The sequence below is a fragment of the Tyto alba genome, unplaced genomic scaffold, assembly GCF_018691265.1.
Source record: "Tyto alba isolate M040663 unplaced genomic scaffold, T.alba_DEE_v4.0 Super-Scaffold_6, whole genome shotgun sequence".
Lineage (NCBI taxonomy): Eukaryota > Metazoa > Chordata > Aves > Strigiformes > Tytonidae > Tyto > Tyto alba.
In genome coordinates, this window is record NW_024881327.1 from 8,609,359 (window position 1) to 8,632,179 (window position 22,821).

General features: G+C 47.7%; 1 protein-coding gene across 6 annotated transcripts; it reads right to left on the minus strand.

Annotated features, from left to right (window-relative positions):
* Positions 1-4: 4 nt before the first annotated feature.
* Positions 5-14,850, minus strand: TLR2 (toll like receptor 2). Of its 6 annotated transcripts, XM_042808328.1 has the most exons (7): positions 14,805-14,850; positions 13,638-13,693; positions 12,879-13,064; positions 10,702-10,756; positions 9,070-9,350; positions 4,491-4,567; positions 5-2,638 (listed from the first exon to the last, which is right to left on the minus strand). In XM_042808328.1, exons 6-7 carry the CDS (start codon positions 4,523-4,525, stop codon positions 256-258), a joined length of 2,418 nt encoding a protein of 805 aa, XP_042664262.1. In that variant the 5' UTR covers positions 4,526-4,567; positions 9,070-9,350; positions 10,702-10,756; positions 12,879-13,064; positions 13,638-13,693; positions 14,805-14,850; the 3' UTR covers positions 5-255. The 6 variants fall into 6 exon arrangements, with proteins under 6 accessions (XP_042664262.1, XP_042664264.1, XP_042664265.1 ...); XM_042808330.1 differs by lacking the exons at positions 12,879-13,064; positions 13,638-13,693; positions 14,805-14,850 and adding an exon at positions 10,876-10,911; XM_042808331.1 differs by lacking the exons at positions 10,702-10,756; positions 12,879-13,064; positions 13,638-13,693; positions 14,805-14,850 and adding an exon at positions 9,518-9,567.
* Positions 14,851-22,821: the final 7,971 nt, after the last annotated feature.

A 22,821-nucleotide genomic window follows, 5' to 3' on the forward strand; every position in this document is an offset into this window, starting at 1 on the left:
ACCAACTCTGTTTTGGTCACAAATCCAAACCACAGCACCATAGGAATAACTATGACAAAAATAAACTCTATTTCAGCCTGAACAAGCACAACAATTCCTGACCACGGCTACAGAAGGAAAATAATCCCACAGCAAGTAATAGAATTTACAGAAGATCAGCTCTCTACCTCAAGATACAGACAGGTGACAGATGAACAGGCACGGGAAACAAATCCAGAGTACATTTGCTACATATTAATTCTTTAATGTCCCCATTTAGGATTTTAGCGCTATTTTCAAATTAAACCAAAACATCTGCTGCTGCTCTTCTTCAAGCGGCCACTCCAGGTAGGTCTTTGTGTTCATGATCCTCCGCAGCTTGCAGAACCTCTTGGGAATCGCTTTGCTCTGGATGGGCTCCAGGAGGACGAGAATCGCTGCATCGTTGTTCTCGTCGAAGAGGCGGAAGTGCGAGAAGTCCAGCTCGTATTTGCACCACTCGCTCTGCACAAAGTGCTCGGACAGCACAAAGAGCGTCTTGCGGCTCTTCTCTATGGAGTCGATGATGTTGTCCACGATCCACTTCCCGGGCACAAAGTCCCGCTTATGGAGGCAGAGCCGAAAGGGGGGGCAGGCCTGCTCCAGCTCCCGCACCATTGTGTTTTCCACCCAGTCAGAGTCGTGCTCGCTGTAGGAGACAAAAGCGTCATAGCAGACGTCCTTCGGGGGGGCTCGCTTGGGCTTCCGCTTGGCTTGGAGCCATGCCCACGTCATTCTCAGGTACCAGACCACGTGGTACTTGTAGCCAACGGCCACCAGAATGAGCATGACCAGGAACACCAGGGCGCACAGCAAGGACACCATGAGGGACCTGTGGCACTCCATCAGGGAGAGCTGCACGGCTCCAACCTGTGCCCCTCTCACTGCCAGCGGAGAGTCACAGACGTACTTGTCTGGCCACCCCACCAGCACCTGGGCCATCCCGGCCTGGTGCCGGATGAAGGACAGGAATTCACAGGAGCAGATGAAGTTGTTGTCGCTGGCATCCAGCAGCTCCATCTTCTTGAAGGACTCAAACTCTTCCCTGGAGAAACTGTTGAGCTTGTTCCGTCGGACGGACAGGGACACTAAGTTAGGAATGGGTGCGGCACCGGGCAAGGTCCTCAACCGGTTTTTTGCGAGGTACAGCTCCTTGAGAGAGGGGAGTTGCAGTCCAAACTCCTTCAGGTTGTTAGCGCTAACGTCCAAAACTTCCAGCGTCCGGGGAATGCAAGTTGTTAGTTTGGGAATCTGAGTGCTGGAGAGGTTTAAATATTTCAGAGTTTTAGGCCATTCACAGACATCTGGAATATCGCCAAAGATATTCTGGCTAATGTCTAAGACAATTAGGTTTCTTAGATGAGACAAACTTTTACCTGTCATTTCTAAGTCGCTCAGTGAATTCTGGCTTAAATTTAGAGTTTGGAGTGCGGGCCAACTACCCACGCAGGCTGAATGCTCCAAACTCTGGTCTCCGAGCAAATTCGCGCTAAGGTCAAGATACTCAAGTGACAGAAGATGTTGTGAAATGCTGCATGGTACCAAAAAGACCTTGGTGTTTTCAACTGTGACTCTGGTAAGAACAGATAGTAGACCAACTACAGCATGAAGATCTGTAAACAAATAAAATTTGTCTATAGATAATTTCTCTATTGTCAGAACTCTAAGAGTCTGTGACTGGTTTGCTTTAACTTGTGTTTCCCATTGTCCAGTTCCCAAGAGTTCACAGTCTATCATCTCCAACTCCACTAATTTCGGCATGTCTCCTAAAATACTTACAGTCTCAGGCACAGTAGCATCTGTTAATAAGGTCTGTTTAAAAGAAATTTTCTTAGCAAAAGAAGACGACATGACTCGCAGTAGCTGCATTTCAGCAGGTATCCTGAATGCCATTTCTCTCACTTCCAACCAAGTGACAGAGTGCAGAAGGTCCCTGACAATTGCTGAGAACACATTAATACTTTTTATGTTTACGATCATGTGATTTATCTTCTTAATTGATTTCAAACTTCCCGGCTCATACTGGCTGAGTCTGCTCCCATCGATCCACAACTTCTCGAGAAGCTCAATGCCCTCAAAGTTCCCTTGCCTTATCGTGGAGAACCACGGGTTGCCCAGGTGGAGAGAGCTGAGGTTCCTCAGGCTAGAAAAGGGAGGGCTTTCCCCCAGGTCTCTGTAGGAGTTCCCTTGAAGGTGGAGGTGCTGGAGTGAAAAAAGGTGCTCAAACCACGCAGGGGACAAGCGAGCCAAGCTGTTATTTGATAAGTCCAAGAGCTCCAGTTTCCCAAGGGAGCAAAATGAGTCCTCGTCTATCAAGCTGATTTCGTTGGACTGCAGCAGCAGGGCTCTCAGGTTCACAGCCTGCTGCAGATCCTGGGATCGGATGTGTTTTATCCTGTTGTGGGCCACGTTTAACGTTGTGATTTTGTCTGTGAGTCCTGGGGGAATGAAGTCCAAGCCCATGGAGGAGCAGTTGCAAATCTGAGTGTCATCGCATGAAGGACAAGCCTGCTTCAGTGCTTGCTCTTCAGAGAGGTTTGCAGCTAAGACCATGTAGACGGCCCACACTTGCCAGGTGTGTGTAGTTCTTGATTTGTATTTTGTTTGGCTGAACATTTTGCTGTAGGAAACAAAAAAGAGAGAAGGTAGTATCGACTTTCAATTTTGAACAGCAAGTGAAAACAATTTAAAGCCTGTGCAATTTTATGAGGAAGTTCAGAGTAATTTTTTTTTCTTGTAAGAGTTATCCTGTGACTTCAGTCTTCCTTTCCTAGTTCAGCTACTCAGCCCTGCAAACATGGTATGCTACTCATTTCTGGAGTACAGCCTTATCATGTCTCAAGTGTCATAAATGACCATTCTCAGTCGACTGCCTTTTCATACACATGTTGGCTATGGTTCTTGTCTCTTACATCTTTTGCATTATGCCTCCTCTCAGCAATGAAGCTACGGCTGGATGTTTCATCCTTAAACAGGGGAAGATGATTAGATCATCAGCGATCTGGATAAGAGGATCGAGTGTACCCTCAGTAAGTTTGCAGATGACACCAAGTTGGGCAGGAGTGCTCATCTGCTTGAAGGTAGAAAGGCTCTACAGAGGTTTCTGGACAGGCTGGATTGATTGGCTGAGGCAAATTATATTAGATTGAAGAAGGTTAAGTGCTGGGTCCTGCACTTTGGTCATAACAACCCCATGCAACGCTACAGGCTTGGGGAAGAGTGACTGGAAACCTGCCCAGCAGAAAAGGACCTGGGCATGTTGATCAACAGCCATCTGAATATGAGCCGTCAGTGTGCCCAGGTGGCCAAGAAGGCCAAGAGCATCCTGGTTTGTATCAGAAACAGTGTGGCCAGCAGGACTAGGGAAGTGATCATACCCCTGTACATAGCACTGCTGAGGCCACAACTCCAATACCGTCCTCAGATTTGGACCTCTCATTACAGGAAAGACATTGAGGTGCTGGACTGCGGCCAATGAAGGGCAACGAAGCTGGTGAGGTTCTAGAGAACAAGTCTTATGAGGATAATCTGAGGGAACTGGGGTTGTTTAGTCTGGAGAAAAGGAGGCTCAGGGGACACCTTATCGCTCTTTACAACTACCTGAAAGAAGATTGTAGAGAGGTGGATATCTGCCTCTTGTCCCAAGTAACAAGTGATAGGATGGGAGGAAATGTCCTCAAGTTGTGCCAGGGGATGTTTAGATTGCATATTAGGAAAAAATTCTTCACTGAAAGGGTTGTCAGGCACTGGAACAGGCTTCCCAGGGAAGTGATTGAGTCACCATCCCTGGAGATGTTTAAAAGACATGTAGAGGTGGCACTTAGGAACATGGTTAAGTGGTGAACTTGGAAGTGTTAGGTTAACAGTTGGACTCAATGATCTTAAGGGTCTTTTCCAACCTAAATGATTCTATGATTCTAAATGCTCACAGCCTTTGCAGCATTAGTCTGCCCATCTAGTATGGCTATCCATGAGTCAGAAGCCCAAACAGAGCATGTCCACCCTCTTGCCCCTTCGAGTGGACTGTGGCTTCTGACACCACAAACCTTCCTGGAAGAGATATTGGGGTCTCCTGCATTGAGTCTCACCAGCCTTAGGGCTTCTAAAAAGCAGCACTGTGTGGCTCCTGGCACACCCTTTTACACACCGTGTAAGCAATTTACATTCTTTACTGGAAAGGCAGAACAAGCCGATAGGCAACCAAACAAGTCTATCGCCCGTTTCTGTAATCGACACTGGTAATAGATGGGAATTGCATGTTACTGTCACCCTATAAACAGTGGATGTAACTAGATCAATACTGATTTTAATTTACAGAAGGGCTGTGTTTCCTGCCACAGGTGCCAAAGAACCATTGGCTACAGCAGAAAATAAGTCACTTACAAAAGCTCACAAAAGCTGCTGTAAACAGCTCTCGTACTGCAGACAAACAGTATCCCCGAATCCTGAATATGCAGAGAGTAGATACTTACCTTGTGTACTGCATGCTGTGTTTCAGTCTCCCCATGTGCTGATCATGTACTCTGGGACCCAAGTAGTCATCTCATACCTGCAAGTACAACAAAAGCTGGAGATCCTTTGGCAGGTCTGGTGTGACAACAGTCCTGGAGTGAGAAAATATTTCAGCCCATGCTCCTCAAACAAAACTCTATGCCGACAGTTTCTCAACGTCCTCTAACTGCTAAGCCAGTGAAGCATACCAGTTTGCATGATTTTTCTTTAGTGGCTGCTCCCCTAAGGAAACTATGGATTCTGAAGAGTTTGGCGTTTTCCAGCACACGACTGCCCTTCAAACTCACATTCCAACCACTTCTACTGCTGCTGCTGACTGGGGACAAAAAAGATCACAGATCGTGTTTGGACTCTCTTCTTCGCAAGCTGAAATTCAGTGGCAGATCTCTCTCCTTTTGTCATTCATCACCCATCAGTGGAAAGGCTGATGCAACCATTTTGCGCAAGTCATTCTTTCACAATCACTTCCTCCAGCATTAAGTGCAGAAGTAGTTTCAAGCCAGAATTGCATTTCCCTCCCTGTATCTCTGCTTTTGATACTTACTCTTTGGTCTTGCATTGCAGTGATGTTAACTACTCCCTTCAGAGGTATACCTGCTGTGGCACGGACATAACCACAGCCACCGATGCTTTGAGATGTACCTGCTCTGGTGTGGACTTATTCATGGCTGCAGACACTTTGGGGTGTCCTGCTCCCACATGGACTCATCCACAGTCCCTTTGACTCAAGTTTGCACTGGAGTTCCAGCCTGTCCAGTGCAGCAGCACAAGAACAGCAGTGATGCCCTGGCCCTCTGCCAGCCCAGGAGCATCACCACTGCTTCTATCAACAGGTTTCCAGGCACAGCAGTGTAAAACGATAAGCACTACAGCAAGCAGCAAAAGCAAAAAGCAGCCACTAACGAGCACAAGACTCTAATTTGCAATAAGTCAAGCAAGCCCCATGGCAACCACAGGAGACTGTCAATAAAAAGCTAAACAGCAATAACAGCTATAAATTTGATCTTGCACATTCCAATCAAATCCATTGTTATCTCAAATCCTTCAGGCCCCATGCTGGGGTCCAAAATGGACTGTTGTGGTTTAACCTCAGACAGCAACTAAGCCCCACACAGCCACTCGCTTGCTCCCCCCTGTGGGTTGGAGGAGAGAATCAGAAGGGTAAAAGAAAACTCGTGGGTGGAGATAAAGACAGTTTAATAGGTAAAGCAAAAGCTGTGCACATGTGCAAAGCAAAGCACGGAATTCATCCACCCCTTCCCCTCAGCAGGCGGGTGCTCAGCCACCTCCAGGAAAGCCGGGCTCCATCATGCATAACAGTTACTTGGGGAGATAAATGCCATTACTCGGAATGTTCCCCCCCTTCCTTCTTCTTCCTCCAGCTTTATACTGCTGAGCATGACATCATATGGTGTGGGATATCCCTGGGGTCAGTTGGGGTCGGCTGTCCTGGCTGTGCCCTCTCCCAACTCCTTGTGCCCCCCCAGCCCACTCGCTGGTGGGGTGGGGTAAGGAGCAGAAAAGTCCCTGACCCTCTGTAAGCCCTGATCAGCAGCAACAAAAACATCTCTGTATTATCAACACTGTTTCCAGCACAAATCCAAAGCATAGCTCCATACTAGCTGCTGTGAAGAAAATTAATTCTACCGCAGACAAGACCAGCACACTGAGCAACAGAACATCTCAGCACAGCCAAGTTATTTTGTTGTGTAGGTTCTATAAAATGTTATCAACATATAGATTGATATATACATACATATTATATTGATACCAATGCTGGAGTCAAATTGTTTAGTCAAAGAGAACACTAGGGAAACGCTCATTATTATTTAGTTTCCTAGGACACTGCAGTCATATGTTATCAACAAATAGAAAATGCCTAAGAATGGGAATGTTATTTTGTCTGAAAAAGAAGACACAATTTGGAAGAAAGTATCTCTCTGTAAACATCCAGGGAAATTTTGAGAGGATAAGTTTGGTGGTATTTATTTTAGCCTGACTGAATGGAAACATATGGCTGGTCAAATGGCCACGCGTGATGGATACATAAAGCGTTAGGGAGCCTTCCTACCAGCTCTGAAAGGGAAACCCATTAAATTCAAACACCAAAAATTCCTACTGCTGTTTCCACTTTTTTTTTTTCTGTGCACAGAAATTGTCATGATCTGCTGCCAGCTTGCATGGACCGAGAAGTACCTGCCTTAGTGCAGACAGACAGACTGATTCCTGACACCCGCCATGTGTCAGAGGGTCCATGGTAGCATCTATGTGCTCAAGGGTGGCAAAGCCCAGGCAGAAGCCCAAATGTGCCTCATAAGCAAATTTCAGTCCCACTGTGTTGGAATTATCACTGCACATTAGGTTATGAACTTGACGCTTTCCAAAGAAATTAATTGAAAGACTGAGATAACCTTGTGTTTTCTGTCTGCTGCAAAGGATAGATGATAAGCATAACAACATTTTAAAATAGAGACAAAGCAGCCGTGGGACACAGCAGAGACGGGAAATGGTCTTTTAGCAAAGGGATGTCATCAACTTCCTCAAAGTTACCTCTTCCCTCCAGTAGCTCTCAGCTGGAATGGTTCTCGTTCTTCAACAGGAAAGACTTTTAGTTTTCAGAATGTTAAAAAATGTCAATTCTGAGTTTGATGCAACTCATTCTTCTATGTTTTTGTCATCAAAACTGCAACTCCTTGATAAAGTTAAATATAGTTAGATTTGTGAGGAGCTTTGGAGAAGACCACGTACGGGGCCACGTACTTCACTGAATGTGAAATGGGCATGCTTTTCTATCTCTTACAGCTTCACCACCATGCATTTGTGGAGATTTGAGGTAGACGCCAGCTATTTTTTCAGAAGTACAGACTTCCTCCTAACATCCAGGCTCAGCCCACTCTCATCACGCTTCTAAACCAGGATGGGTTTCTGGTTTCTCTCAGAAAGAGAAGACCGGAGTGGCCCTGACCACCTTCCCATGCTGCCATTCACAAATCAAGCAGTTAATTTCAGCAAGCTGCTTAAAAAAACAAGAAATCGGGGAGGGGGTTGGGGGGGGTGGGCCTTCTGCTTGTTTCCATCAGTAGGAAAAAATGTCTACATGCATCATGACTTCTCTCTCTCTTATTTCAGGTCAATTTGTCAGGATTTCTCAGGTTATTTGGAGTCAGGAAAGTCCAAGGATGCTCCAGGTAGTCAGCAATGCCCTCCACAAGCTGCCCCACACACAAAGGCAAGGTACCAGCCAGCTGCCTCCCAGAGCATCAGCCTCCAAACTGAGCTTCAGCCTGAACTCAGAACAACTTCTTTTGAAATAGAAGAGTCTAAAGTAGGAGAAAGCCGATGTCTTTTAAGGTGAGAATACCATTCTTCTACTTTTTCTCCAGACTAACCACATGTTTAGCGCTGAACAAAGTTGCACCTTGTGGGTGCTTTGTCTCCTCCCCCAAATTTAAGCTATGGTTTTCCTACCTCTCTTACAGTGTTTAAAGAAAGGCACGTGCCTCCACCCATGCCAGTACATTACCTTTTCTCAGCAGAAGGGCACAGATCTGCAACAAGCCTGTGCTTTTGTAACTGCAGATGTTCCAAGCAGAGACACCAGACAAGCCTTTGCCAGCAGATAGATAGGGCTCAGAGAGAGCTGTGACCGTCATTTTTTAAGTTCTCTTGCTGTAAATGTTCCTGTTCATCTGACAGCAGCACAAGAAGCACACATTTCCCTCAGTCAAGTCTTCCCTGACCCCCAGCCACTGCCCGCTCAGCATCCCTGCCTGCCACGGCTCAGCCCCTGGTCCCTGCATCGCTTGTGCTGGCAGAGGGACAGGCTCCTGCCACAGCCCTCCTCCACCAGCAAACTGCTGCTGCCAGACAGGGCAGTGACCAGCCATGGGGGGGGGGGGGGGCTGTATTAGATGGGTCTTGACCAAAATAGATGTAGAAACAGAAATATGTTTATGTGGAACGGAACCCCGTAGTAATGGACTTGCTATTCAAAAACCACGAATCAAGTGGCAACACTAAGTCCTCAGTCAGTCTGCCATCAGAGTTACAGGGGTTATTTCACTGTTATAGCCCCACTGCCTCCTCTTTCTGCATCTGTGTTGTGTTACTCAGGGGAATGTGGCTTTAGCATCAGGCTCCAGTTGCTAGAGCCCAGCAGCCCTCTCCCCTCTGCCAGCCAGAGGTACCAACTCCTCCATCACCTCCAGTTTCTGGGCATGTTGCACTTTTTAAGCACTTCCCCTTCCCAGTTCCACATGAGAGGATCCTGCAGCCCGGCCCTTCCCTTCCTCTCTTTCTTCCTGTATGTCAGCATCCACACTCAGAGCTGTTTTTTGCTTTTCTGCTGAGAAAGGACAAGTGAGCAGTGCGGAAGGAGCCCAACTTGGGCAACACCCTGACCCAGACCCCTGCCTCAGAGAGAAAGCAGAAGCAGTAGAAGAGGGAGGGAGCTCATGAATCCATTGGCCAGTCTGCAATATGAGCAGAAACGCTTTCCAAATCTTTGCAAGCTGAGCAAAACTGCTTCCCGGTACTTACCCCTGGTAACCAGGATGCATCAGCACGTCAGCTTGGCCACAGCGGTGCCAGCCAGGCTGAGCCCGGGGCACTCTTCTCCTAACCCCCCCCTAGAAATGGCTGGCGAAGAAAAGCCGTCGAATCTACACTTGCAGCCTTTGGAGCAGGAGGTATAATACTCGTGTAATTGAAAGCAGAATGGCTTGGCATCCTTTCATGATCCTGGAAGCGGAGCCTTGGCATGCACTGCTGGTGCCTATGCTTTAATCTGACTTGCAGGGCTTCGGGTATTCGTCTTCAAACTACAACAAAAAGGAACATTATAATGAGAAATAAACAATTTTAACCTTGTCGTGTTCCATATCAGGGCTGCTCTGCCAGCAGCTCAATCCTCTGGTTAGATCTTCAGACTGAAAGTTTAAATGTAAAGAAGCAGATTCCCTTCATTTTTCTCCCCGGCTATCCTCACCGTGTCGTTCTGGCAGAGCGTGATAATGCTCTGTAAATGGTTACTCATTCAACAGCCAGCCTTTGGGACTACCTCTGCTGAGGAAGCAGGGTTGTGGGTATTTTTTTTATCACATCCTTTCTGAAAGCATTCAGTCAGAATAACATGATGCTGATTTGCTGCCTTAACAGAGGAGGACATAGCAGGGAAGTTTGCAGACTAAGACATCAAAGCTTATTTTAATAATATGGAAAGTTTTAACTTTCTAAAACAGTTGCATCAGCATGACTCAACAGGAGAAAAACACTAATTTCTCCCAAAATAGTCCTGTTGAGCATCTGACTCCCAAGGAAACGGCCTCAACAGAAAACAACCTGTATGCGAAACAAAAAGCTGGACAACGCAGTCCCTTTCTTCCTTTGCACTTTCTCCAGTGGGGGGTAAAAACAATTTGTTTCTGACAGGAACAGTATGATTTTCCATTAATACGCATCTATAAATCAGTAAGCAAGTTTTGGCACCCTGTTCTGAAGGCCGCTACGACAAGCACCCAAACCCCTGTTATCAGCACCGCACCAATTTGTCACTCCAAAATAAGACCTCTGAGACAACTCCCGCAGAACGGGGGTCCCCCCCCCGACCCCCCAGCCATGGGTTGTCGCTTGCTCCCTGGCCCTGCGTGGGGCAGGACACCAGCCAAGCACGCTGACGGGTAGCTCAGCCGCACACAGGCGCCGGGCACACGGCGGGATGATCAGAGGCGCCCGCGCACGAGCGTGCCTGCCGCTGGGCTTCCTGGCGTGCTGCAGGGAGGGAGGCAAGACCTAAACCGACACCACCAACTAAGGACACTCCCTTGGCATGGATGGGGGAGAGGCCTGTCTGGAAATACATCTGGTTAAGTATAACTGCCTCCGAGTGCCGCTCAGGGCTTCCTGCATCCCTGCGGAAGGGGTCTAGCTCCCAGAGAAGATGCAGGGATGGGAACCAAACAAGGAGGCAGGTACCCAAGACCCATAAAAAGGCTGCTCATAGCAGCCCTGATCTTGATTTTTCTTACGGGCTAGCCTAGCAGTATCAGCCCTTGCATTTCCCATATTCATAACCCTGGATCTCCACAGGCATCTCTAAACAGGCTGTAGGACTCGGGAACCTGAAACACGAACATCACGGTACCAGAACCTTAGAGATCAGGCCAAACATACCTCTCATCACCTGGGCAAACAGGCTCCCAGCTTGCTGCTGCTGAGGATCCATCCCCTGAAACAGACATAATCTGGAAATCACCTTTTCTTTTAATATATTTTCTGCGATTTTCATACTGTTGATTGGCTCAACAGTATCAATGTACGAAGCTACTGCTTCAGTTTTTGAGATACCTTCAGGAAATACCTCCGTAGCTTTCTGAAGTACCTCTTCCTTAGCATTTTGAAGGACTTTTTTTTCCCTATCTCTACATATATCACACTCTTGTTGTGTTGATCAGCTTCTTTTGCTGTATCCCAAACAATATGACAGAGGTCCTCTGTTATGGGCTGCCCAGAGAGGTATCTGGAGACATAAAATACATTTCCAGTGAAAATGAGGTGTCGTGCCTATTTCAAAACAGGGATGTTGCAGGTTTCCAGACAGACCCTCAACCACCCTCGACTCTGGCCTCCCAGGAGGCACCAAACCTCCCTGTGCAGAACGACATCGTCCCCCCACCATGTCCTCAGCCAGCGGGGCCACCGTAGCTACCCCAGGGTTGGGGTCCTCACGGTCCCTAAAAGGGACAAGCTGCATTACCAAGGGGATGGGGAGAGAGAGGAATGGGGTCTCTTACACTCGATGTTGGATGGCTTCTGCTTCCTTTCAGCTCACCGGGAGAGAAAATACCCTGTCACAGCCCACCGGGTGCAAGCCGTCACTGGCAGGCTGTTGTGAGGAAGTTAGGGTTTAACATGCTGGCACTGGAATTTCCCGCAAGGAGGAAAACCAGCTTCGCTCAGCTCCAGGGAAGAGCTCCTTTGAAAGAGGCTGGGCAAAGGGACTTGTGTGCCGGTGCACTTCAGTGCAGAAAAAGTCCAGCAAACCTTGTCTTTCCTCATTAAGAGGAGTGCATGGACACACGTCTTGTGCCTAGGTCTATCTGACATTAATACACTGAAAAAGTGCTTTCTTTTTTCTTTTTTTTTTTTCCTCTCTCTATTTTTTTTTTTTTTTTTTTTTGTAAATGGAAGGGAAACATTCCTGGGAATGGGACCAAGTCATTGCAGAACCAGCTACAGTTTGTTTCCTGTACAGAGATGGAAAACATTGCGCTGGGATGCAGAGATACATATTTAACTGCTTGTTATACCAAAAAAAAAAAAAAAAAAAAAAAAAAGAAAAGAAAATTGTGTTTAAATTGTGTTTAACGGTTGGGCAAGAATCTTAGCAGGAAATGAATCAGATCATTATCATATGCCATAAAAATATCAAAATTTTTGTATTTGTTCCAAAAAAGACAATGCCAGGGTATATTTTGCACAGGTAGTTCAGGCTTTGCATTCAACTGCTGCCTCCCTCTGTACCTGATGCCATGAAATATTTCAGACATGACACTGCATTTCAGAAAGAGAAAATCAGTCATTCCAAATCTTTATTTCCAGTTATTTAAGACCTCAGAAGGTCTTTCTTCAGTGCAGGTACATTTCTTGATATATCTCCTATAAAAGCTCCATATTTAAAAAAAAAAAAGAAATAGGAAAACTCTAATGAGCTATTTCCAAGTTTTTCATCAGCAGAAGAATTACATGGTTTGTGAGTTTTTTGCAGGGATTACTTCTATTGTGTTTGTTTGCATTTGTATAATTTTTTAAAACCAACTTTTTAGAAGCTTGAATACAGCAGAGTTGTAAACAATCATGAAAAAAATCATTTTTACTAAAAATGAAAATCCTGATCATAAAACTATGTCACTAAGTATTTGAAAAGTGTGTGTTGAATCTGACAGAGCTACCAAAACATCTTCAAATAATTAGATATTTCCAATATATGACCACTCTCTGACTTTCCAGACTTGACCATGATTGAAAACAGACATCCCAAGCTGGTTTTCAAGTACACACTCAGCTATTTTAATCATTCCTCCTAAATTATCCTCAGATTGCATTTCTTGCTCTTCTATAAGTTTTCTTGAGTGTAGCAGTACCAGCTTAGTAATGACAGATTCAGAATGGACTGTGTAATTCTTGTGCCTGTACTGCAATATGACTTTGTCTTTATCACAGTATCTACAGAAACAAACACCCCATACTAGGGGATCCACCCCCCGAAACAAGGTGCTTTCTACTACTGCGAATTACCCATATTTACAAGCTTTCAGCTGAATTCCTCTCTAACACACAAACAAAGTTACCTGGACATGGTATGTAAGGCACAGATGTTGAGGAGGGTCTGGAGACGCCTGCAGCGAGCTCCACCGCAGTCAACCACGCTCTCCCTGAGCGCTGTGTTTAATCAACAGCTGATGATGCGCAGTATTTTTCTTTTCTTTCTCCAGGTTTTGCTTCAACCCAGCAGTTCCTGCCAGGTCATGGTATCCCTTTGAAGAAAGAGAACATGGGCCAGGCAGCAATGACATAGACTTGAGAGGGAATAGTCCTTTCTTCGTAACGTCCCATTGCTCCAACAGTGATGGTCCAGAAACATTGCCAGCCCTGTAGACCTTTTAGCAGGATTTAGGAACTCCAGCAGAGACCAAAACCCCAGTAGAATAGGCAATTGCAATCACAGGGTAACAGAAAACAACAAAAAAACCCCCACTCTTCATTGAAAGCAAGTAGGGAACTTACACAAAGATTGCAACAGGGGGTTGTAATAATGCTAAAAATATTTTTCTAGATCTCTAATAAGTGTAGGATGCATGGTAACTCATGCTTTCAAGTAATCTACTCTGTAGTTAGCAGCTCTGGGACAGAAGAATTATCAAAAGAAGAAGAATGAAAGGAAATATCATAAGCACAAAAGCAGTAAAAGCAACCAATTTGCATCTCAACAGTTGGAACTACAGGACAAGAATAAGTTGGTTCAGAGGTAACCACAGGCTAATAAAAATTGTCTACCTTACATCTGTTCTACTATGGGAAAGAGCATCAAACTGGGTGCACTCTCTTACCTTGTATCAATTCAGGTGATATTCCTCCAAGGCTGAACCCACCACGAGGTTTGCACCTGCGGGCACAAGAAGATCTTTGTTTCGTTGGGTCTTAGCATCCCACGTTTAACAACTCTTACCCGATAGACTGGCCACCTGGTTTGTTTTCATCTTATAACTTACACAAGTGTTAGTATAAAGGTTCTTTTTTATTTATAGATATTATGTTACATTTGCACTTCTTTCATGTGCTATTTTTATGACATCATTTTAAATTAATTTCCTGTATGTTCCATGATTAATAGGTTTAACAAATTTCCTTTATAATTTGTACTCCTTCAGAGTACTTTATTTCTGTGGGGTTGTTTCCTTGAACTCTTTGTTCCCAGCTCACATCTGGGACCAAAAGCCAAGCAAAGCATACTGAGATTCATGACCCTCTGTTGAGAGGACTCTCTCTCGGTCGTCATTCTGGTGCCTCCACGTTTCCATAAGATAGCATCCTCTCTGATGCTTGCAAAGCCTTACAGTTGAACAGTATCTTTCAAAAGTCACTAACAAAAATGCAGAGAGTAATGGGAGGAGGGATGGGTAAGGTGGAGGCTGGCTGGACTCTTCTCTCCTACTGTTGAGAGGTCTAATTTTTTCTACAAATAAGTTTTCCTCACAACTTGTCATGATGAAAGACAGCCTATGAATGAGTTTGACTTGTTCCCTGTTTCCGCAGGTGGAGAATTCCTGTCTCCAGGCTGAGCAGCCCCTCTTCTTTCATGGGCAACTTGTCAAGGAGTTGACAAGCTGGTTTGCTGGACAAAACCACTGTGAGTACATCTCAACGGGTAACAGGACAATGTTGATACCATTGACTCACTTCGGGTAAATCAGGTCTGCAACTGGAACAAGGGAGGAGGGAGTATTTCCATCTGGTTGGGCTCTGTACCGCTCCTCCTGCTGAAACAGCCTCCCAGCTGTGAAGGAACTGCTTTGTGCTCTGCTCTGCCTTTTACTTCTGCTAGAAAGTCCCCTGAAAACCCCCTCCGTGCCCCAGGAACGCCACCGATCATAAAACAATCCCTCCCCATTCGCTTTCCTTAACTCTGCTGGCACAACAACGACTACAGGCGCTGCCAAAGTTAACAAGCAGGCACATTAATCCCTCCTCTTGCTAGAGAGTCTTTCCAGACCTACCTAAGCTTTCTGCCGGTGGCTGCGTACGGGGGCAGGTTTGTCTCAGGGTGGTTCCTCATAAGCCTATCTGCAGGAGAACCCAAGCGAGCACCAAATCTGAAATGACTAAAGCACTTGAGGGCAAGGGACCGGCTTTGCCCTTTGCTGTGTAGCTGTCTTTTTCATTTGCATTTTTTCACTCGTGTGGTTTATTTTGGCTGGTCGTCTTCGGTAAATGTCGCCCAACACTGAAACCAGGAAATACCAAAAAAATAAATACAGAAATGGAGATTACTAATAGATCTCCCTTTGTCTTCCCAAGGATCAGCCTTACTCAGAGGCCAGATCCTGCCATCCCAAGAGGAGCGAAACCTCCCCGGGGGGCACACTGGGGGTGAAGGACACCCGGCGGGGCGCTGCCCGCCTTGCACAACCACCGCCACGCCTGTCTGCCTGCGCAAGCGTTGGGAAATCACAGGCAGGCTGAGGAAGGGCCTCACCCCAGCTGCCCTCAAGGCACAGGGAGACGAGAGGCTCACCCTGGTCCCTCGAAGCTTCCTCTGTCCTGTTTTGTCCTTAAAGTTTCACGCTTCCCGCTCCAGAGTTCAGCCAGGGGTTTTCCTGCCCCTCTGCCCCTCGGTTTCCTCTATAACATTTGGCACAGAAAAAAAACAACTTTGTAGATAAAGCTGTGCCTTTAACAGTGTATTTACTCTCTAATTAGATGGACCCCTACTGCATTTTAAAGAGGAAATCAGATAGTGAAGGCACTGAGGTGCTGCAGGGCTGTCTGCCTGGAGCGGGGCTTGCATCTTCCCCTTCTTGCTCATTCCCCTCCTGCAGGGCAGAAAGCCAAAAGATGGGACAAACCAGAGGCAACAAGATCCCCCAGCTCCCCGTCCCCACTGGTGGGGAAGTGGCCAAGAGCTGGGTGGCTGCAGGTGTGTTCATTTAATCCGGCCTGCACGTTTGCTGGGCGGCAGGACAAGACTACTCCTGCACGCAGAGGCCCTGGCAGGCTGCAATCTGCTGCCCGAGAGGCTGTGGCAGGGGGAAATCACCCAGACAAGCTCTCACAATTGCTCCTTTTCCTACAATAAGCAGGATACATACAGAAATTCAGGGCAGATACCCCACTGACTGCTCCGGTCCTGTGGCAGAGGGGAATTTTTGGAACCTGAGGGCTCCTAAAACATTTGTAAATGCTCCGACAACTGAGACACAGAATAAAAGGAGGTGCTGCTTTCTTCTCTTCTGGATGTGTTTTTTGGAAGGAGTCAGGAGATTAGGAACTGAATTAAAGCCTTGCAGTAAAAGTAGTCAGAGAAGATATGAGCAAGAGCTTAACCACAGGATGCTGGCAAGGATGGTTGGCACCAGCTGTGCTCAGACATCCTGAGCACCCTCAGAAGCTGAGCCAGAGCTAGTGGTATCTAAACCCCACGGCCTCCAGATATGAGGTGCCAGCTGAATATGGGACACCCAAGAACCAAGTGCTAAACACTTACATGTCTAAAGGAGCAACAGGATCCCAAATTCTGCCCAAGTCTCTCTTGGTTGTCACTGAGGTAGGGTTGTATTGTCTAATTCCTAAAGCACATTACAAATGTCACTAAATGTGACTTGCTGATGACCTATCTACCGAAAGAAAGCTGACCTTCTTTTCTTCTGTCTTTATTGTAGGAGACATATTAAGGTCTAATGGATAAGATGCAATTAGAGAAAAAAAATCCCTGCCACAGACTTTTTGCACAATTTTTCGAGGTGACATTGACCTCCAGCTTCTTGCACGGGCCTTCTGGAAACTCAACTCCAGGCCATTTTGATGGGGAACATAGAGGAAGGGTACCATTACCAGATCCAGAGGTTTCTTGACTGTGCTCTATATTTCCATCTCCGCTGCCAAACGTGTGCTTTTCAATCGAGATAAGTAAAAGGTTAGACTCCTTAAAAACAAACAAACATGCACATAACAAACAAACCAGGCAAACAAAACAGAAGCCTGTGTCCTGGGAAGCCAAGTTTCAGTAGGTAAAAGGAGCTGAGAGTCATGGCACAAGCAGCAGCATTCCCCTCTGATAGCACAGAGGTTGTCTTACAGAGCGGAGGAGAGAGAGAGGCTTTGAACCAGTGTTCAGTGTTTGTGGAAAGCAGAAGCAGCTGTTTTGCAGACAAACTAATAAAAGTCAGCATCTCACATAAGAGGAAGCTTTAGCTCAACTGCAACTCTAAAAAAGTCTGGACTCCAAAAGGTTTATTCCAGCTTGGGAGAAACGGCCTCTTCTGCCCTCAGAACAAATTGTACAACTGAAAGACAGTTTTCTGAATTTGAAGCAGCAGCTGGCACACAACATTTCTGCTTGCTCCTAGGCAGTGCTGCAGTTCCCATGTGTTCGATCACGTTAGATGTCATATGTACAACCTGTCCGAAAGATCATGTTGCAGCACAGAACCAGCTTGTACCAACCTAAGTCAGGCATGCTATGCTCTTACTTCTCCCTGTCTCTTTCTGGAAGTGAAAACAGATTCCCATGAATAAGCGGATTGATCTAAACAAGGGTGGATGGTGACATAGCCCCCTGAGGAGACCTGGAAAGATTCAGAGGCTTTCTACTTCTTCCTCACATGAAACACTCCTTTACCAGGCTCTCTAAGACCTCAGACTTGCAGACTTCTCTTAATATCTGCAGTATGTTTGAAGCAACACTGGATCCACAGTAGTAGTAATTAAAAAAAAAAAAAAACAAACCAAACCAAAACAAACAAACCAACCAACCAACCAGAGCGGTCATTAGGCTTTATTCACTGCAGGAATACGAGGGGAAATTTGAAATCAGCAAGTCAGTCCCATTACTGTAAGGGTACATTTGGTCTGCCATCTATTAAAATGCATGGCTGCTTGTGCCTGGCAAGTGCTTCAAAGTTGTTCTTTTGATCTTTGCAAAGATAAAACTGTAATATTTTTGTAGGTATATGGGAAGATTAGTTACTGGACTAGTTAAAAACCACTTAACTTTTGAAACTGGTGCCATCTGTTTCTTATTTTTATTTATAAAACCCAATACTCAGTCTCTTGAGGACTTCTCCAACAAACTCTTAATATGCGAAGTATCAGTGATGCTTTGGCCAAGACAGCCAAGAACTCCTGCTTGATAGGTCTGCGGATGGGGCTGGTCAACTGACAAAGGACTACTCAGACAAGAGGAAGAAAGGAGAAGGACAGAAGGAAGGCCACCTAGGAGACTTTCATTTATCTCTCAAGTCAGCTCTTGAGAAGGAAGAATACTGTCTTGGGTAGGCTTCAGGATTCTCTATTACAGCAAATGGCATATGAGGTTCTTGCAACCTGCAACTTACTGAGATTTGGTCAGGCAAGTCGTTCTGGAGGATGCTCACAGGCTTACATTTCACTAAGGAAACTAATAAATAAGAGTTGTTACTTTGTATTTCACTCAAGGATTTTGAAGTATGTCTGTAAGCCATTGTTCAGTCCTCAACAAGTTGTTTGGCAAATTTTAGTCCTTAAACTGATAAATTATTAAAAACCTTTCAAGTGAACAGAAAGGTTCTTTTCTTAGAAAAAAACCCGAACCAACCCTTCACCAACCAGTGAATGTGCAGGCCATCTATAAAACGCACAAAGTTATATGACCTTGTGAGTGGAGGATTTCCAAAAGTTGCACACTGCTGTAGCGCATTGGCCTGGGTCATGAAGTTCAGCTAACGTAAGGGAAAATCATCATCTTTCCTGTGAACTTCGCTCAGAAGGCTGAAATACTTACAGACAAGAAAAGCCAGCGTCGCCGTGAGCTCAGCCCCCGCAAGCTATCCACCCCCAGCATCTCCATCAGGATTTTCATTTCTGTCCCAGGTTTCTGCCTGCCATCAGGAGCCCCCCACCCCGTAAGCCATGGACAGCTCAAGCCAGGCCATGCAGAGCTGCAATGTTCAAGGCTGCAACCGAAGGCCTAAGCAAACCCTGCAAGCCAGGAGAGAGGGAGAGCAGCTGCGCTTGCTGCGATGTAACGGCGGTGAAAGTGATAGCAAAGTGCCAGGAGAAAATTGAGAAAATTGCTCGGCGGCACCTGCGTTCGCCAGAGCAACAGCATGGGAAAATTTTACAAGTGAGCCTCGATTAAGCAGAAGATACCTACGGTATGATTTCTTGCAGCCCTGGGAAGAACATTACATGCCAAGGACATACAGACAGGAAAAAATGAGAGTCTGTATGCAAAGTCATTTGGTGATCTGAACTCAGCACTAACAGTGGGAGCCCGAAGACACGCACAGTGTGTGCCTGAAGTCCTTAGCCAACGGGAAGGGCTGGTTGGTGCCTAATTAAAAGCTAATAACCGAAGGAGGAACACAAACTGTGATTAAGCAGAGGTTTTCATCAAGAGAAGTAGGGCTGGCATCTCCTCTGGTTAACAACTGCTTGCTGTCAGCAGAGACCGACTGACCTGCAGGCAGCTACGGAAAGAGCGGATCAATACGAAACCGCTGCCGAGCTCCAGAAACCATTTACACAGCAAACTGTGGGTCGTGCGGCTGAGAAGCACGAGGGGAGACGAGGAGGGAGCGAGGGCTTCCCACCCTGCTCTGGAAACAGGGTGACGATGAGGTAATTTTCCGTTCCCCCTTGAGTGCTACGTGCCCCATCCACCATCACGGGGTGGGCTGGAGGGAGGGTGACCCACCCTGCGTGCAAGCGGCTGGAGGAACGCTGCCGAGAAGAAATCAGTAAGCTCCCACAGCCACATCACCGACTCACAGGTCTGAGGAGAGCGGTGGGAAGGTTAGGACGTTTTCCACCATTTCTGCAAAGGTTTCCTTATCAGCCTCAGCATCTGGTTTGCACTCTGCGGCACTCCTTACGCCGCACTGCAAAACACCTTTCATCTAGCAAGGCCGTGTTGAGCGAATGAAGTGAAACATTGCTCTCACTAAATCAGAACCAGCAATTGCAGTAGGTTCGCGTGGGGCGTTGATGGCCAAGCGCTTCACTGCAGCACCTGAACGTTGTGTGAGAAGGTTATTTCTAGTTTTGAGACAACCCTGCACCACAGCACCCGCTGACCCCCCAGCCCAGCAAAGGCCACCCGCCTTCCACGTCAACGCCTCTGGGAGCCGGAGCAGGTCCAGCTCACAGGCTTCCTCCACATCTGTGCTAACGAAGACGTGCAAAAGCATTAGCTTCCCTTTCGCAAACTGTACATTCAGTCAAAATTAAAACCAAACAAACGGCTCCCAGCAAACTGAGCGTTTTGCCAGCGCGGTTGGAGAAGCGAGATCTGGCAGAGCCTGTCACCCCACAGGTACGGGATCCATCCATTGCCCAGAGCATGGTGGGGATGGTCAGGGCACGGACCACCACCTTCTCAAAAACCACCGCACGGGAGTTGTGTCTACTGAAGAGGACAGGGGCTTTTTGGTCGCTCGTGGAGGCGACGTGCTCCTTCCAAGAGATGTATATGTATGCGCTCGGTTGCGAGCCAAGCCTAGCTGCTGGTCGTTTAGCTGACAATGATTAAATAACCAGTTTATGCTAGATGAGAAGCTCGTCCACACCAGCCAGAGCAGCTCATCTGGCACTGGTTCATACACTGGGGAGGCCCCTTGTTCCAGGCCAGCATGGTCTCTGCTCACGCAGGTTGCTGACAGCCTCCAAACAACAAAAACTCTGGAGAGGTGTGCGGGGCTGGCTGGAAATGCCAAATTGCCATCACCCCCAAGAAGGGCTGCAAAAAACCCAAACAGGCCAAGGAGCAGCTCCTGTGCACAACCAGGGGGAGCAGCTAGGCACGGTCACCCTTCAGAGCAACCCCTCAGTTAGAAAAGGTTTGAGAGTTTGTGCTGCTGTTGTTGTTGAAGAAAGCAGCAAGAAATGAAATACAGCAGAGGTCACGGAAAAAGCGAGACGCATGGTGTGCAACCCACAGCGACAAAGGAGGCATTTTTGTCAGGCAGGCACGGACAGACAGCTTGTGCAGGGAAACCCACTCCAGAGATGGAGGGAGGGGCAGCAATATTCAGCTTTCAGCAGCAGGGGAGCGCCTGCGTCCGTGCATTAGCGTTGAGCTGCGGAGACGGGTGCGAGCTCCCAGGACCGCAGCTGCACCACCGCCCTGGCAGGGCTGGGACAGTCAACCCTCACCCCGCTCCGCTCTCGGCACTCGCCCCCGACGGGGCAGAGCACACATCGCCCTCCGCCTCCCGCTCCTCCGCGTCCCCCAGCTCGCCGAGACGGGGAGCGTTGCCGGGTCTCGCCCAGCAGAGCCTCCTCCAGCGCAGGACCGGGCAACTGCCCCAGCCGACGCCGGGGACCTCCTTCCCCGACTGGGACACCCACCTCTGCCAGCCCCCCACCCCTGGGAAAGGCAGGGCGGGTGTCGCATCGCCCCTGGCACAGAGGAGGGCCGCAGCAGCGCAGCAGTCCTGGGGAGACAGTGACCCTCAGCCCACCCACGGGTGCCGCAGGAGATGACGCGACGAGCCCTGCCCCGAGCCATTTCCCCCCACAGAAAGCGGACAGGCAGGCTGAACGACGAGATGAGGCAGAGGGATCCGAGGTACGATTAAAACGGGCCCATGGTGATGGTGGAGGTGCTGCTGTGCGCCTTTTCCCCAAACTGCTGAAAGCAAAGCGAGTACGTAGAGAAGGTAAAAGAAGACGGAGGTGTGTCGATGACTAAGAAAAATAAACAACAGGTGTTCCCTGAGGCTGGAAGGGAAGAAAGCAAATGCTGGAAAGTAACACTCTACCTACCACCATAAAAGGCCGACCGAGAGCTCACCCGGCAGGACCGCGGTGCCGGCTCTGTGGCTTCCCAGGTGGTACCGGGACTTCTCCCCAGGTAGGGAGAAGTTGGGTGCTGGAACTGAAGGCACTGCCAGCCCCAGTGCAGGTGGCGAGCACCTCCCTTGCTTCCTCCCCTTCCGCCCTCTTCAGGGGATTAAGGTAGTTCGGGTTGATCCATAATGAGCTCATTTGCCCTCCGGCAATCAGATCTCTCAGCTGCCCTCAGAGCTTTCCGGCTCATTTCTGCAAATGCAACAGCAAGCTGTTTGCTGGTCCGTTACCACCAGCTGCACACCCAGATCCAGCTGCAAGAATCTGTAGGATAGACCCAGCAATCGCCACCGAGCAAGCGTGCTTTGAACCCCGCGTGCGGTACTTCCAGCTTGCTCTGGCCAGTCTTGCTCCCAAGCAGTTCAAACCCAGCTCCCAGGCCAGACCGGTGGCTGCCAGGCTGCTGGGGCAGCCCAAATCCCTCCCAGCAGAGGCAAGCTCAACACCGCAGCAGCCCCACTTACCAAGAAAGACGATCCCGGCAGCCCTGCCCTCCGCTACCGAGAGGCTGCGTTGGATGCTCCTCTTCCCTGAGCTCTTCAGCTTCACGCTGAGAGGGGCTTGCACCTGCCCACCCCTGCTGCAGATGCTGGCTTTGCCCAAGTGTTGTCCCTCCTAGTACCTACAAACATTCACAAAACGTGACAGGAATACTCCCCGGCTCCAGGATGGAAATTCTGGACAAGCCAGACAGACTTGGCCAACACGTCCTCTGCGTGCTGTCCAAGGACAGCGGTAACTTGGTACCCCCAGCTCCCAACGCACATCTAAGCAGGCACAAACCCGCAGGGAGCAGGGGTGGCTGCTGCTTCTCCCAGGTCTTAGGAACACACAGAATGTTGGGAGTTTATGTAGTGCTCGCACTGGGGTAGAAATCAACGCTGAATGCTTGGAACTGCCCATGATTTATTTTCTCCCCCGCCATAACTAGCCTTACTAGTCAACTCTACAAGCTATTCCGCTTTTATACGGGTATTCTTGTTTTTCCCTTTGCAATCTTAAGCATTTCTCAGGTTAACCAAGAACTTCTTTTGCTGAAGTTTCTTAAAAAAACGGTACTGGTTTCAGAGATCAGTGAAGCTCCTGATCCTACTATAAGGAATTGAATTCTTGGCACAAGGCAAGAAATTAGGAATTATTTTCCTCACAACGAGAGGTCTTTAGAGCAACCTCTCCAGTTTCACTCCA

Excerpts from the sequence above, each read along its gene's own strand:
- TLR2 (XM_042808328.1), bottom strand. The coding sequence starts at position 4,525 with ATGGGGAGACTGAAACACAGCATGCAGTACACAAG. Across the intron at positions 2,639-4,490 it reads CACAGCATGCAGTACACAAG|CAAAATGTTCAGCCAAACAA; the intron begins GTAAGTATCTAC and ends TGTTTCCTACAG.